Genomic DNA, 14,854 nt, shown 5'->3' with positions numbered 1-14,854 from the left:
GTGATGCGTGCCTGTAATCCTAGCTATTCAGGAGGCTGAGGCAGGAGAATCGCTTGAACCCAGGAGGCAGAGGTTGCTGTTAGCAGAGATTGCACCACTGCACTCCAGCCTCAGTGACAGAGTGAGACTTCGTCACAAAAAAAAAAAACAAAAAACAATCAAACAAAACAAACAAACAAAAAATACATTAGATTCTACATTATAAAATATTTGGCTAGATTCAGAACATGTCATAACAGGATTTAATTAAGCTAAAGGCATTGTAGGAGGTTTCCTTGAACAATAATTCCTATGTTAATGAAGGAATAAGAATGAGGTCACATAAAACTTAAAAACCTGAAATTGTCACTTGGCTAATAAAAGAAATGCATATTTCCTAAAACTCATGGACCAATATTAGATTATCTTAACAAACTGAGATCAGCATTTGGTAATAAATCTCTCATTTGGAAAACCAAGGAATTTCAAACAAATATTCTGGGAACTGACAAAACCACTTAAAGGGAGAAAAGGAAAATGACGGTTATAAATTTTGCAATTTATTTTCTCATACTCCGTTTAACAATGTAATAGTTATCATAGACTCAATGATAAAGATGTAAAATTCTACAAGAAAAAAAAAAGCTCAGCACCTTCAGGGACAAGGTGGTGATATATAGAAGGGAAACAAGACAATTGGTTAGAAAACAAAGGCAGAAAAGAGAACACTAAGAGAATACAGTATTTTTGTCAGGTCAGTTGAATATCCAATAAGATGCTATAAGGCTAAAATAACACTGAATTACAACACAACAAAAGGGAGTTAACTGTGGCTCTTTTTAATTCTGCTTAACTGAAAAGCATATACACAAGGCAAGAAATGTTGGCTCATGCCTGTAATCCCAGCACATTGGGAGGTCAAGGCGGGCAGATCACCTGAGGTCTGGAGATCGAAACCAGCCTGGTCAACATGGCGAAACCCCATCTCTAGTAAAAATACAAAAATTAGCTGGGCACGGTGGTGCGCGCCTGTAATCCCGGCTACTCAGGAGGCGGAGGCAGGAGAATCATTTGAACCTGGGAGTTGGAGGTTGCAGTGAGCCGAGATCATGCCATCGCACTCCAGCCTGGGCAACAAGAGTGAAACTCCATCTCAAAAAAAAAGAAAAAAGAAAAGAAAGAAAAGAAAAGCATATACACAAATAACGAAAACACTTTATACAAAATAAAATTCAAGTAGAATCAATGCAGAATAACTTAGGTGGGGGTGGAAGGGAAGAGTAAAGAGAACAATGCAATTTTTTTAAAAAAGTAAAATGTTAATGAATTATATGATTTTTGACATGAGATCTTTCCTAACTTTATTTCATTTAGAACATAATTTATCTTATATTGGAGTCATTAAACAGCCATCATAATAGAGATACAAATAAGAAGGAAATGAGTTTAAGTAAAAATGTTAAGTGTCCTGAGACAAAACACAAGATGACAAAAAATAAAGCTAAATATTACATCTTAACAAAAGTAAGTTTCCTAAAATGAATAGGCCAATAACACCTACCACTCCATCAGCAATTTTCTGAGCTCCATGAATTTCATACAGTTGTAGCTGTTTTTCAAACAGTTGGGCAATAGCTCTATGAACAAGCTCATATTGCTCCTACGAGGGAGAAAAATGATTAAAAAACAAAAAGAAAAAAACATTTTAAAAAAGAAGAAAGCATTTATAAAATAGCAGTTTATAAAGGGAAACAACTATACCTTTGTTTGTACTGCAGAATGCCTTTGTGTTCTCATTTCTTGTATTAAATTAAAGACATTAAATTCCTCTGGTATTTTCTAAAACAGAAAATTTAATATATAAACTTTGTACACCTATTCAGAAAATAGTAAAATATTCTTCAGCTTATCACATAAAACTTAAATACCTGCTGGTTTACTGCAAACATTTATTGAACACCACTTAATGTATCTTAGACACTGCGTGGTCTTGACCCTCAGCATTCAAGCTGGGGAGACAGGTATATCCAGCCAAAGTATGACTGCAGTATACAGGGAATAAAGAGGCTGTGGCTAACTGATGAGTGTGTGGAGTTACAACATAGCTGGATATCAAAAGAAGGTTATCCCATAAAAAGTGAAGGAAATATACATAAGCACAGCAGACTGAATGTATAATCTATGTTGGGAATTGAGAAGTTTGATGTAAATAAAGCCTAAGACTAAAAGAAGGAGAAAGTACTCAAAGGAGGAGAGAAAAAAAGGACATTTGGGATCAGACTGTGAACATAAAAAAGAGACTGAATTTATTCTATAGGCCAGTATCTCCTGGATTGGCTATATAAGGACCAGCTAAAAGACCTAGGTAAAAATATAGATTCTTTGGCTCCATCTTGGGGAACTAATTATGAAACAACCTAAACAGTTCTTTTGTGCATATGGACTTGGGACTACTGCAATGGGCAACGTTGACATGAGAAGATCTGATATTCACACAATTTTTGTATCAGCAATGAGGACAGTCTAAAAGAGTGAGAAACTGGTGGTTTACAGAAGCAGAAACATCAGAACTGTTATCAACTAGAATATTCTGGAGTGCTTAAGATGGAAGGGTTATCAATGGTTTCCAGGTTTGCTGCTTGGAAGTTCTTATATACATCATAAGATTTTTATATGAAGACTTAACCTAGGCCGGGTGTGGTGGCTCATGCCTGTAATTCCAGCACTTTGAGAGGCCAAGACAGGCAGATCACCTGAGGTCAGGAGTTTGAGACAAGCCAGAAACATGGTGAAACCCCATCTCTACTAAAAATACAAAAATTAGCCAGGCATGGTGCCGAATGCATGTAATCCCAGCTACTCGGGAGACTAAGGCAGGAGAATCACTTGAACCTGAGAGTTGGAGGGTGCAGTGAGCCGAGATCACACCACTGCACTCCAGCCTGGGCGACAGAGGGAGACTCCATCTCAAAAAAAAAAAAAGAGAACTATGTTCAAAATACACAACTTTTATTTTATTTTATTTTATTTTTTGAGACGGAGTCCTGCTCTGTCACCCAGGCTGCAGTGGCGCAATCTCAGCTCACTGCAACCTCTGCCTCCCAGGTTCAAGCAATTCTCTTGCCTCAGCCTGCCAAGTAACTGGGATTACAGGCACTGGCTACTATGCCTGGCTAATTTCTGTATTTTTAGTAGAGATGGGGTTTCACCATGTTGGCCAGGCTGGTCTCGAACTCCTGACCTCAGGTGATCCGCCCACCTCGGCCTCCGCAAGTTCTGGGATTATGGCATGAGCCATGGCACCTGGCCAAAATACACAACTTTTAAAATGACGAGATATTTGTTTTGTTTGCTAGCATGCATTTACGTGTCCCTTCCTATTCCAATTTTTATCTTTGACTTTTATGTTAAAATGCGATAGAATTCCAGTTAAATTTTGTTCACTTAAGCATTTTCATTTGAGAATTAGATGATTATAGTTTTTGAGGGAAAAATATTTAACCCCAGAGGGCTTTTTAAGGAACTATTTAACACGTAAATGTTTCCTTGCAACAATAAAAAATGGAGAGATGGCAGGGAAAAAAGAGAAATAAGGGGAAGAAGGAAGAAAAAGAAAAAAGAAACATTTTATTAATTCTACTTTGTACAAGACAAAGATGAACAATTCGTGGAAACTATAAAGCTATGAAGGATTAAAGGCGTCTCTCTAGAAGTGAACACATTATGGAACCAGCAAAATAATCAAATGTATGCATAACGAAGAGACTTGTTTTTCAAATCTATCATGAACGCTGTATCTTATTTATCTCTGTATCACCACAGTATCAAACACTATTTCTTGGAAAAAGCAGTAGTAAGAACAACAATCACAACAGCAACAGTAATCAACACTAACAATAAACTGAGTACTTACTATGTACCACACATAGTTCTGAAGAACTTCACAAAAGTTAATTTATTTAATTCTTATGCATTACTACTATGACCCCTATTTTCTGATGAAGAAATAGAGACAGTATGGGATTAGTATTTTGACCAAGATCCCACAGCTAGTAAATGAGAAAGCCAGAATTATAATCTGGGCAGTTTGGCTAAAGTCAGTACTCACATACTACAATACCATAATGTCTCCAGAAGGCATAAATACGTACTGAATGAAATACACTTATACCTAGAATAAATATAAAAGACAATGGCCCGGGCGCGGTGGCTCACACCTGTAATCCCAGCACTTTGAAAGGCTGAGGTGAGTGGATCACCTAAGGTCAGGAGTTCGAGACCAGCCTGGCCAACATGGTGAAACTCTGTATCAAAAATATAAGACATTAGCTGGGTATAATGGCAGGCACCTGTAATCCCAGCTACTAGGGAGGCTGAAGCAGGAGAATCGCTTCAACCCAGGAGGCGGAGGTTGCAGTGAGCTGAGATTGCGCCATTGCACTCCAGTCTGGGCAGTAAGAGTGAAACTCCATCTTAAAAAAAAAAAAAAAAAAAAAAAGGAAGAAAAAAAGGCAATGAAAATTCAGTATTGGAAAGGTCAGTAACAGTTTATATCCTAATGCAAGTACTCACTCACCTAGGACACTCTTACACTGTTGACCAATGCATCACATCAAGGCAATATGCAGCAATTATACCTTTTCTCTATCTTTATTTCTTTTTTAAAATCTTTTTTATTTTTAAATTATTTTTAGAGATGGAGGTCTCCCTATGTTGCCCAGGCTGGTCTCGAGCTGCTGGGCTCAAACGATCCTCCCACCTTGGCCTCCCAAAGTGCTGGGATTACAGGCATAAGCCACCGTGCCCAGCCTTCACTGCCTTTATTTCTTACTTAATAAAACTACTTTGGAAAAAATAACATGTATAATAAAATATGCACTATAATTTACTACAATTAATAATTAAGTTTGAAAATCGTAATAGATAAACTGGACATAATGCTACAAAAAAGTATTCTTACCCCAGCTTTCAGTAAATTCCACGTATAATCTATGGCACAAATGGCACCTGTTCTTCCACAGCCTGCACTAAGGATATAAAATTTGAAAAAAAAATTGATTTTTGTGATAAAACAACTATAAAATAAATGTGGATGGACATGTTAACATTCAGAAACAAAAAGAAATTTGACAAAATTCTACTTAGTAAACAAAATACAACTTACAGTGTGTTCATGGCAACACTGGTAACATAGAATACGTATACATACACACTATGATTTTTTTTTTTTTTTTTTTGAGACGGGGTCTCGCTCTGTTGCCCGGGCTGGAGTGTAGTGGCCGGATCTCGGCTCACTGCAAGCTCCGCCTCCCGGGTTTACGCCATTCTCCTGCCTCAGCCTCCCGAGTAGCTGGGACTACAGGTGCCCGCCACCTCGCCCGGCTAGTTTTTTGTATTTTTTAGTAGAGATGGGGTTTCACCAGGTTAGCCAGGATGGTCTCAATCTCCTGACCTCGTGATCCGCCCGTCTCGGCCTCCCAAAGTGCTGGGATTACAGGCTTGAGCCACCGTGCCCGGCCACACTATGATTTTTCCTATACGTACATACCTATGATAAAGTTTAATTTATAAATCAGGCACAACAAGAGATTAACAATAATAACTAATAATACATTAGAACAATTATAACAATCTACCACTACTCACTACCTCACTACTCTTGAGGTTTGGGCCATTATAAGTAAAATAAGGGTTATATGAACATAAGCACTGACATGTCCATCTGATAATTGCAGTATCTACTATGTGACTAATGGGCTGGTACAGTCTACAGTGTGTACACACTGGACCATGGGATGATTTATCTCTCAAGCAGGACATACTTCCCTATGCTTCTCAGAATGGTACAGCATTTACAACTTACAAATTGCTTACTTCTGAAATTTTCCATTTGATATTTTTGACCTATGAGTAACTGAAACTGAGGACAGTGAAGTCTTGAATAAGGAGGGCCTATTGTCTATCTTTTAAACATTTCATTTAAGGGGTTGGGCGCAGTGGTTCATGCCTGTTGTCCCAGCATTTGGGAGGCCAAGGCAGAAGGATTGCTTAAGCCTGGGAGGTCGAGGCTGCAGTGAGCCATGATGGCACAAATGCACTCCAGCCTGGGTAACAGAGTGAGACTCCATCTCAAAAAGAAAAACAAAGATTAATTTACGGAACTTCCAAGAGTAAGTGACTCACAGAATAGCTACTAAGTCGTCACTCTGGAAGTCTAACGCTACATCAGAAAACGTGACTAGCTAACAACATCTTACAGAGACATATTTATTCTATGTTCAAGATGGTTCTTGTGGCTGGGTGCAGTGGCTCACACCTGTAATCTCAGTACTTTGGGAGGCTGAGGCCGGTGGATCACTTGAGGTCAGGAGTTTGAGACCACCCTGGCCAACATGGTGAAACTCTGTCTCTACTAAAAACACATAATTAGCTGGGTGTGGTGGCGGACACATGTAATCCCAGCTACTCGGGAGGCTGAGGCAGGAGAATCACTTAAACTGGGGAAGTGGAGTTTGCAGTGACCCAAGATCGTGCCATTGCACTCCAGCCTGGGCAGCAACAGCAAAACTCCAACTCAAAAAAAAAAAAAAAAAAAAAAAAAAAAGATGGCTCTTGTTTTAGAGTACAGGAGGAAATGGTACATCATTTCAATCTATAGAACGTGTAGGAAAGGTGAAGAATGCTATAAGCCCTAAAAATGGATTGAGCAACAGCAGTGATTTCATCAAAAGAATAAGACAATGATATGCTCTCATATCCCAAAAAACTAATGGAAGCTAGGGAATGTACAGTAACATATCATGGGTTTTTTTTATTTTAAAACATGACAGGCTGGGTTCAGTGGCTCATGCCTGTAATCCCAACACACTCGGAGGCCGGATCACCTGAGGTCAGGAGTTCGAGACAAGCCTAGCCAACGTGGTGAACTCCTGTCTCTACTGAAAATACAAAAAAAATTAGCCGGGAGTGGTGGCAGGCACCTGTAATCCCAGCTACTTGGGAGGCTGAGGCAGGAGAATCACTTGAACCTGGGAGGTGGGGGCTGCAGTGAGCTGAGATCATGCCATTGCACTCCAGCTTGGGTGACAGAGCAAGACTCCGTCTCAAAAAAAAAAAAAAAAAAAAAAAGAAAGAAAGAAAGAAAGAAAGAAACACATGACAAAAGTATTTTAAAGTAACTGCTTCTCAACTAGAGAAAGGCTTATGCATCTGAGAACTGAAAATCACTATGAGTAATTATAAGATGTTACTGACATCACCAGAATAATTTTTGGCAAAAAAAACCCCACAAAGTTGTGTAGCATTTTAATGCATATTTTGAAATGTATACCTATCAGTGGTTTGTTAAACACGTAACCTAAAATTCCTGATAAAAGTACACTATAAGCAACCTAAAATGATTTTTAAAACCTCTTAATAATAAACATCATCAATTATATTAATTTCAGTTGTTGATACTTGTGAATTCTGTGCATCAAAACATTTACAGAATTTTAGTTGAGTTACTGAGATAAATTATATATATCTAAAATTTGATAGTTAAAAGTATAATATAAAGATACAGATAACCAGATCAATGAAACACCACAGAAAGTTCAGGAACAGATCTGAGTACACGCAACATTTCTTACATAACAGTGAATTCTCCAGAGGAGATTAGACCATTCAATAAGTGGCAAAGGAAAAGTTAGCTATCAATGAAGAGCAAAAAATTAAATTCTGATCACATACCTTAACTGTAAAAAAATTCCAGGTGGATAAAAAAATATATATAGGATATAAATATATTGGATATTTATCCAATAATAAATGTTAAAAAGTAAATCTATGAAAGTACTAAAAATATATGCAAAATACATACACTATTGTGTTAGGGAAAAACTTTCTATGTATAATATCTCAATGGACAAAAACCATTCAAAAATCTGACATGACAAAATGAAACTTATGTATGTCAAACAGGCAGAAGACAGGAAAAACCATGGTACTTACAACATGACTAAAAGTTAATGTCCTCAATATATAAAGAATTTGTATAATTATTAAAAGATGAGGCTGGGCAAAGTGGTTCACGCCTGTAATCCCAGCACTTTGGGAGGCCGAGGCGGGTGGATCACCTGAGGTCAGGAGTTCAAGACCAGCCTGACCAACATGGAGAAACCCCAACTCTACTAAAAATACAAAATTAACTGGGCGTGGTAGTGCATGCCTGTAATCCCAGCTACTCGGGAGGCTGAGGCAGGAGATTTGCTTGAACCCGGGAGGCGGAGGTTGCAGTGAGCCAAGATTGCAGTGAGCTGAGATTGCATCACTGCAATCCAGCCTGGGCGATAGCGCAAGACTCTGTCTCAAAAACAAACAAACAAAAAAACAAACAAAAAACAAACCCCACCAAAACCCTTGTCTGTCACACAGGCATTTAAAAAGCAAACAAAGGCCGAGTATGGAGGCTCACGCCTGTAATCCCAGCACTTTGGGAGGCGGAGGCGGGCAGATCATGAGGTCAGGAGTTCAAGACCAGTCTGGCCAACATAGTGAAACCCTGTCTCTACTAAAAATACCAAAAATTAGCCGAGTGTGGTGGTGTGTGCCTGTAATCCCAGTACTCAGGAGGCTGAGGCAGGAGAATCACGTGAACTCGGGAGGAGGAGGTTGCAGTGAGCTGAGATCGCGCCACTGCACTCCAGCCAGGATGACAATGCAAGACTCCGTCTCAAAAATAAAATTAAATTAAATTAAATTAAAAAATGAAAAGAGAACACCCAGTATTGGGAAAGGTATAGGGAAACAGGTACTCTCACATACTGCCAGCGGTAGAATTAAGTAGCATCAATTTTCTGGATAACACATTAAAAAATACTCATTAAAATATTTTAAAAGTTCATATCCTTGACCAAGAAATCTCACTTCTGGATATTTATCCAGTAATAAATTTATCCTAATAATTGCAGATGTGCTCAAAGATTTAACAATAAGATGGCCACTAAAGTAAATTAAAAACAAAAAATAAAGTGGACACTGAGCTTTTACACTGTTGTTTAAAATAGTTGAGGCAGAGGTTGCAGCGAGCCGAGATTGTGCCATTGCACTCCAGCCTGGGCAACAAGAGCGAAACTCCATCACACAAAACAAAACAATAGTGTATGTACACACACACACACACTGAAAGGACACATTCTCGAGTTTTAACAATGGTTATATCTCCAGTGGAACTAGTGGAAAGCAAAAGAATTTTCTTGCTTTTATGGATGTGTTTTCTAAGTCATTACAGTTAACATATTGTTTTCATTGTCTAAAAATATTTAACCGTCAATTTATTTTTTGATGAAAAGCCTTCCTATACAAATGGATTTATGATTGAACAGGAAATTATTTTAACTAACTTATAAGAAGTCAAGTGAAAGTAATTTCTTTATCTTTTAATTCTATAATTAAACATATTGTTTATTTTTAACTGGTCAATTCTACTTAATTAAATGGTCAACTAACCACTGAACTAACCACAGAAAAAAACTGTTTTAATGAACCAAGTTGTTAACTGATTCCCACATCTCTACCAGCAAGTTACTTTCCTGGCCCATGAATAAAAAGTAGCCCTTTTACTTCATTAATTATAAGCATTACAATCAAACCAAGTGAATAAGGAAACTATCTTCGGTGCTTTGACTCCACTGAAAAAATATTTTAATTATGTAAATAATAAAAAATAAATCTCTAAGTGTGAAAAATCTCATTTCCTTTTTGTAACAAATGTGAATGCAGATAACAAGTCCCTTAGAGGAATAAATTGATAGCTGTCTTATGAAATAAGTACTATGACTGTAAGGCCTTTAGAAGAATCTAATGTAAACCAAAAATTCAGAGTAGAAAAACTCCCTAAGGATTCAAAAGTAGCTTCTACTATGTAGAAACCTATACCTATATAATGAAAATTCCAAAAATTGGGTTTCAAAATATCCTGTATCGCCCATATTAAAATGATACCTATATTCTTTTTAAAAAAAAGATAGGGTCTACTATGTCACCCAGGCTGGAGTGCAGTAGAGCAATAGCTGCTTACTAAAGCCTCAAGCTTCTGGGCTCAAGCAATCATCCTGACTCAGCCTCCCAAAGCACTGAGCCACTACACCCGGCCATGACACTTATTGCAAACATTTAGTATTTTCTTGACTAATTCAGTTTTGTGCTTTTCCTTTTAAAGGGGTATTTTCCATTACACTCCTAAATCCATAACACAAATTTAGCTTTGTTTTATGTATTATATATAATGTATACATATATGTGCATACGTATTATGTATATTTAGCTTTGTATTACATATTAATGTGTTACCTATGTATTATGTATTTAGCTTTGTATTATTTGTATCATGAGAATGACCAGATGACAGAAATAAGCCAAAATGTTAGATTAAGAAAAGCTGGTTATCTTAAACTGATTTCTCTTAGCTAAAACATATTATACAATTAACCCCCCTTCTAGAATACAAAATTAACTGTCCCCCAAGAATAAACACATCTCATGTTCAATCCCCCAAAGTCAAAGGCAGAATTTACATGATTTCTTAACACATCCAAATGAGTAATTTTGCAAAACCTAACTGAACTTCAAATATTATTTGAATAAATGAAAATATTTCTATCACATAATTTAAAGTAGGTGCACCTATACTCGTACTTTCACATTCAGAGATAGCTTAACTAGGTCAGTAATCACTAAATTTTATACAATGCTTATAATGAAGTAATCTACTATAAACCATAACTTAATAAAAAATGTCTAGTAAATGTGTATCAGTCGTTCATATTATTTTACTCTAAGAATGCTGGCTTCCTGCTTTAAATTTTTCAGTAGCTATAAATTATAAAATTTCATGATATGATAGGCAGTGGTGCAAAGGTGGAAACTGATGTTCCCCAAGAATAAAAACAGCATTTAGTTTTTCATTAAATCTAAAACACACTTTTTAAACTCAATGTGACAGCTCTGAGATTGGTATGTATCTTACCACCAATGGTTTCTTAAAAATGACATTTTCCCCTTATAATTGGCAGTGATTTTTTTACTATTAATATACATTAATAATTGTGTGTCTTAGAATTGATGATATCTTAGATCAATAAGACCTATGTATATACATCTTACATACATTTAAAAAAGAAAGTCATGTTGTCAGGTGTAGTGGCTCACACCTGTAAGCCCAAGACTCTGGGAGAGCAAAGCGGGACAATCACTTGAGGACAGTTCGGATCAGCCTGGGCAACAGAGCAAGACCTGATCTCTTCAAAAATTCTTTTTTAGTTAAAAAAAAATTAATTCAGTGTGGTAGCACATGCCTACTTGGGAAGCTGAGGCAGAAGGATCACTTCAGGCCAGGAGTTCGAGTTTACAGTAAGCTATGATTGTGCCACTGCACTCCAGACTTGGCATCAGAGTGATATCCTGTTTTTAAAAATCTCACGTCAATGTTTATCAGGAATGAAAATTGCTTGGTCATTGTTTCAGGGAAATTGATTAAAAGAAAATACTACTATATTGACTTTAAAAAGTAGAGTATGATGAGGATCTGAGATTATATGCTCTAATCAGAGCATATAAGAAGGGTATGTTCTACAGCTTTCCACCATGTGAATACTATTTTCAAACAGATGATTCTGTGTTTTAATGCAACAATACTCTAAACGGTCTGTCAACCAAATGAGACCATATCAATTTACAAGGTCCCAAACATTATATCATGGCTAGGAGAAATTCAAGATTACTATCATATTAATGCAGAAATAAAACCTTGTGTAACATCAAACTTAAATAAAACTTAAATAAAAATATTGTATTTATAAACTTGGGACATTCTTTTGTACCTGCAATGAATACAAATAGGAACATCTTCATGTTCTTGATATTTCCTCATTAAGCTTATCATGTCCAGAATAGAATCAAATGATGAAGGAACATCATGGTCTGGCCAGTTCACATAATGAAACTGATACAGCCTACGAGATTCCTTCAAGAAAAACAGAAAGTCAACAATTATGAAAATACTTTACAAAGTTTAAAGCTGCACAGCTCATTTAAACTGCCATTTCTAAGAGATTTGTGTGGCATTTAGCACTACTTTTAAAAAAGACCCAAATAAATAATAGCTGACACTTACTGTTTACCACATGCCAAATATCTAAGGGCTTCACATGTAACACTTTAATTTCCATGAGGAAAGTACTATTAATACCATCCTCATTTTATAACTGACATCTACAGATAAAATAACTTGCCCAAACTTTCATAAGAAGTGACAAATGTGGGCTCTAAACCAGGCAGTTCTACTTCCAGAACATGTACTTTAAACCTTACACTATATATACTATTGAACTAATCCACACTATTAAATGGATGAGCAATATACCATAAGCACCATGTTAGAGTAGGTTAGAGTAATATCCATTGTAATCAGAAGACTAATAGAACATTAAACTGAAAAAGAATGGAGACATGAATTTGTCCAATCCCAAACTCACTTGTCTTCCTACAGATTAGTGGTTCTCAATATATGGTCTGGGCACCTCCTCCCCTCAACCCTTTTGAAGGGTCTATGAGTTTTAAATAATTCTCAGAATAATACTAAAATGTTACTTGCCTTATTCTTTAACAGCCAATACAATATATGCTTATATATTCATGTTTTTAAAAAATTTCTCAGTTTTAATTTCAAATGTAGTATATACTGAAAGATATAACCCACAGAAACAAAAACTCTTTGGGATCCTCAACAACTTTGAAGAATGTAAAGGAGTACTGATGTCAAATGTTTTGAGAATGGTTACTGTAGGCGTTTAACAGAAAGAGCAATACTTGAAATCTAAGCAAACCATACTCAAATTCTACTTTTGCCATTTCCTAAATAACTTCAGGTAAGCTATTTAACTTCTTAAAGCTTCTGTATCTTCATCTATGTGCAACGGACATAACAGTATCTGGATATTATGCAGTTAGGAGAATTGAGATGCCTGATCTACTACAGAAATTCATTAAGGTACTTATTATTATTACTGTAGATTAAAAAATTAGCAGCTAGTCCAGACTCAGTGGCTCACACCTGTAATCCCAACACTTTGGGTGGTCAACGCAAAAGGCAAGAAGATCACTTGAGGCCAGGAATTTGACAGCAGCCTGAGCAACATGGCAAGACTCCATCTCTATAAACTATAAAAAATTTAGCTGGGTTTGGTGTCTCATGCCTGTAGTCTCAGATACTAGGAAGGCGGAGATGGGAGGACTGCGTGAGCTCAGGAGTTTGAGTACAGCCTGGGCAATATATAGTGAGACCCTGTTGCCAAAAAAAAAAAAAAAAAAAAAAAGTCGGGGCGCTGTGGGGGGCCTCAACTAAAAACAATATATATCTCAATGAAGACTTAGCTTTGATAGTGACGTTTCTTTAACAAATTGTAAACTACTAAAACAGGGTAATAATTATATAAACAATGCAATAATCTGCTTACTGCAACAGAGGAAAAATATTTGCAGCAAAGCAAAGAAGGCATAACTATTCCAAATTTAATAAATTTAGGGTGTGTTACAATTAATATTACTTTATTATGTAATGTGATAAGCACAAATGCCAAGATACTAAATATTACACTATCATTTTCATCTTCAAAACTAAAAAATTAGCAAATTTCATTAACTATGTTAAATAACATAGTATACTATTTATATAGCTTGCTTTTTTTAGTAGCTAAAAGTTGATTAGTTTGCAAAGACATAAAAATTAGCTTCACACGCTTTAAAAATAAAAATTGCTGATACTTTTTTTACTTATAAAAAACTATAAAGCAGATATAAAGCAAAATAGTAATATATATTATATATATTATTTATATTTTGCAGATATAAAGCAAAATAATTTTCTAGCAAACTCATTTTACCAAATAAAACATTTAGGTGGTAGTAAGTATTATATTTTCTATTTAAAAAAAAATTATTTATTTTTTTTTTAATTTATTTTATTTTTTTGAGACAGAGTCCTGCTCTGTTGCCCAGGCTGGAGTGCAGTGGCGCCATCTCGGCTCATGGCAACCTCTGTCTCCCAGGCTCAAGCAATTCTCGTGCCCCTGCCTCCCGAGTAACTGGGATTATAGGTGTGTACCACCATGCCCAGCTAATTTTAGTATTTTTTAGTAGAGATGGGGCTTCACCGTGTTGGCCAGGCTGGTCTCGAACTCCTGGCCTCAAGCGATCTACCTGCCTCAGGCCCCCAAAGTGTTGGGGATTACACACGTGAGCCACCACACCTGCCCTCAACTTTTATTTTGGATAAAGGGGTACATGTGTAGGTTACATGGGTGTACTGTATGACACTGAGGTCTGGAATACAAATGATCCTATTACCCAGGGAGTGGGCATACTACCCAACAGGTGGCTTTTCAGCCCATGCTCCCCTCCCTCTCTATATCTTCTCTTTGAAAATTATTCTCTATTCTCAAAACCATTTTTTTTTTCTTTTTTCTGAGACGGAGTCTCGCTCTGTCGCCCAGGCTGGAGTGCAGTGGCCGGATCTCAGCTCACTGCAAGCTCCGCCTCCCGGGTGTACGCCATTCTCCTGCCTCAGCCTCCCGAGTAGCTGGGACTACAGGCGCCCGCCACCTCGCCCGGCTAGTTTTTTGTATTTTTTAGTAGAGACGGGGTTTCACTGTGTTAGCCAGGATGGTCTCGATCTTCTGACCTCGTGATCCGCCCGTCTCGGCCTCCCAAAGTGCTGGGATTACAGGCTTGAGCCACCGCGCCCGGCCTCAAAACCATTTTTGAGAGTCTCGCTTTGTTGCCCAGGCTGGAGGGCAGTGGCACAATCATGGCTCACTGCAGCCTCAACCTCCTGGGC

The 14,854-nt window shown here is 37.1% G+C and overlaps 1 protein-coding gene across 4 annotated transcripts in view; it reads right to left on the bottom strand.

Annotated features, from left to right (window-relative positions):
* PTPN12 (protein tyrosine phosphatase non-receptor type 12) overlaps nt 1-14,854 on the bottom strand; it is a 105,910-nt gene that overhangs the window by 29,854 nt on the left and 61,202 nt on the right. For all 4 annotated transcript variants that reach the window (XM_010386289.2, XM_010386290.2, XM_030932740.1 and 1 more), the window contains exons 8-11: nt 11,841-11,983; nt 4,940-5,006; nt 1,741-1,818; nt 1,541-1,639 (exon numbers count right to left, since the gene is read on the bottom strand). In XM_010386289.2, coding sequence (XP_010384591.1) covers nt 1,541-1,639; nt 1,741-1,818; nt 4,940-5,006; nt 11,841-11,983 — 387 coding nt within the window. The remainder of the gene's footprint in view (nt 1-1,540; nt 1,640-1,740; nt 1,819-4,939; nt 5,007-11,840; nt 11,984-14,854) is intronic.

The sequence above is a fragment of the Rhinopithecus roxellana genome, chromosome 6 (assembly GCF_007565055.1).
Source record: "Rhinopithecus roxellana isolate Shanxi Qingling chromosome 6, ASM756505v1, whole genome shotgun sequence".
Classification (NCBI taxonomy): Eukaryota; Metazoa; Chordata; class Mammalia; order Primates; family Cercopithecidae; genus Rhinopithecus; species Rhinopithecus roxellana.
Note: the sequence above shows the minus strand (reverse complement) of the source record. Positions and strands in the feature narration are given on the sequence as shown.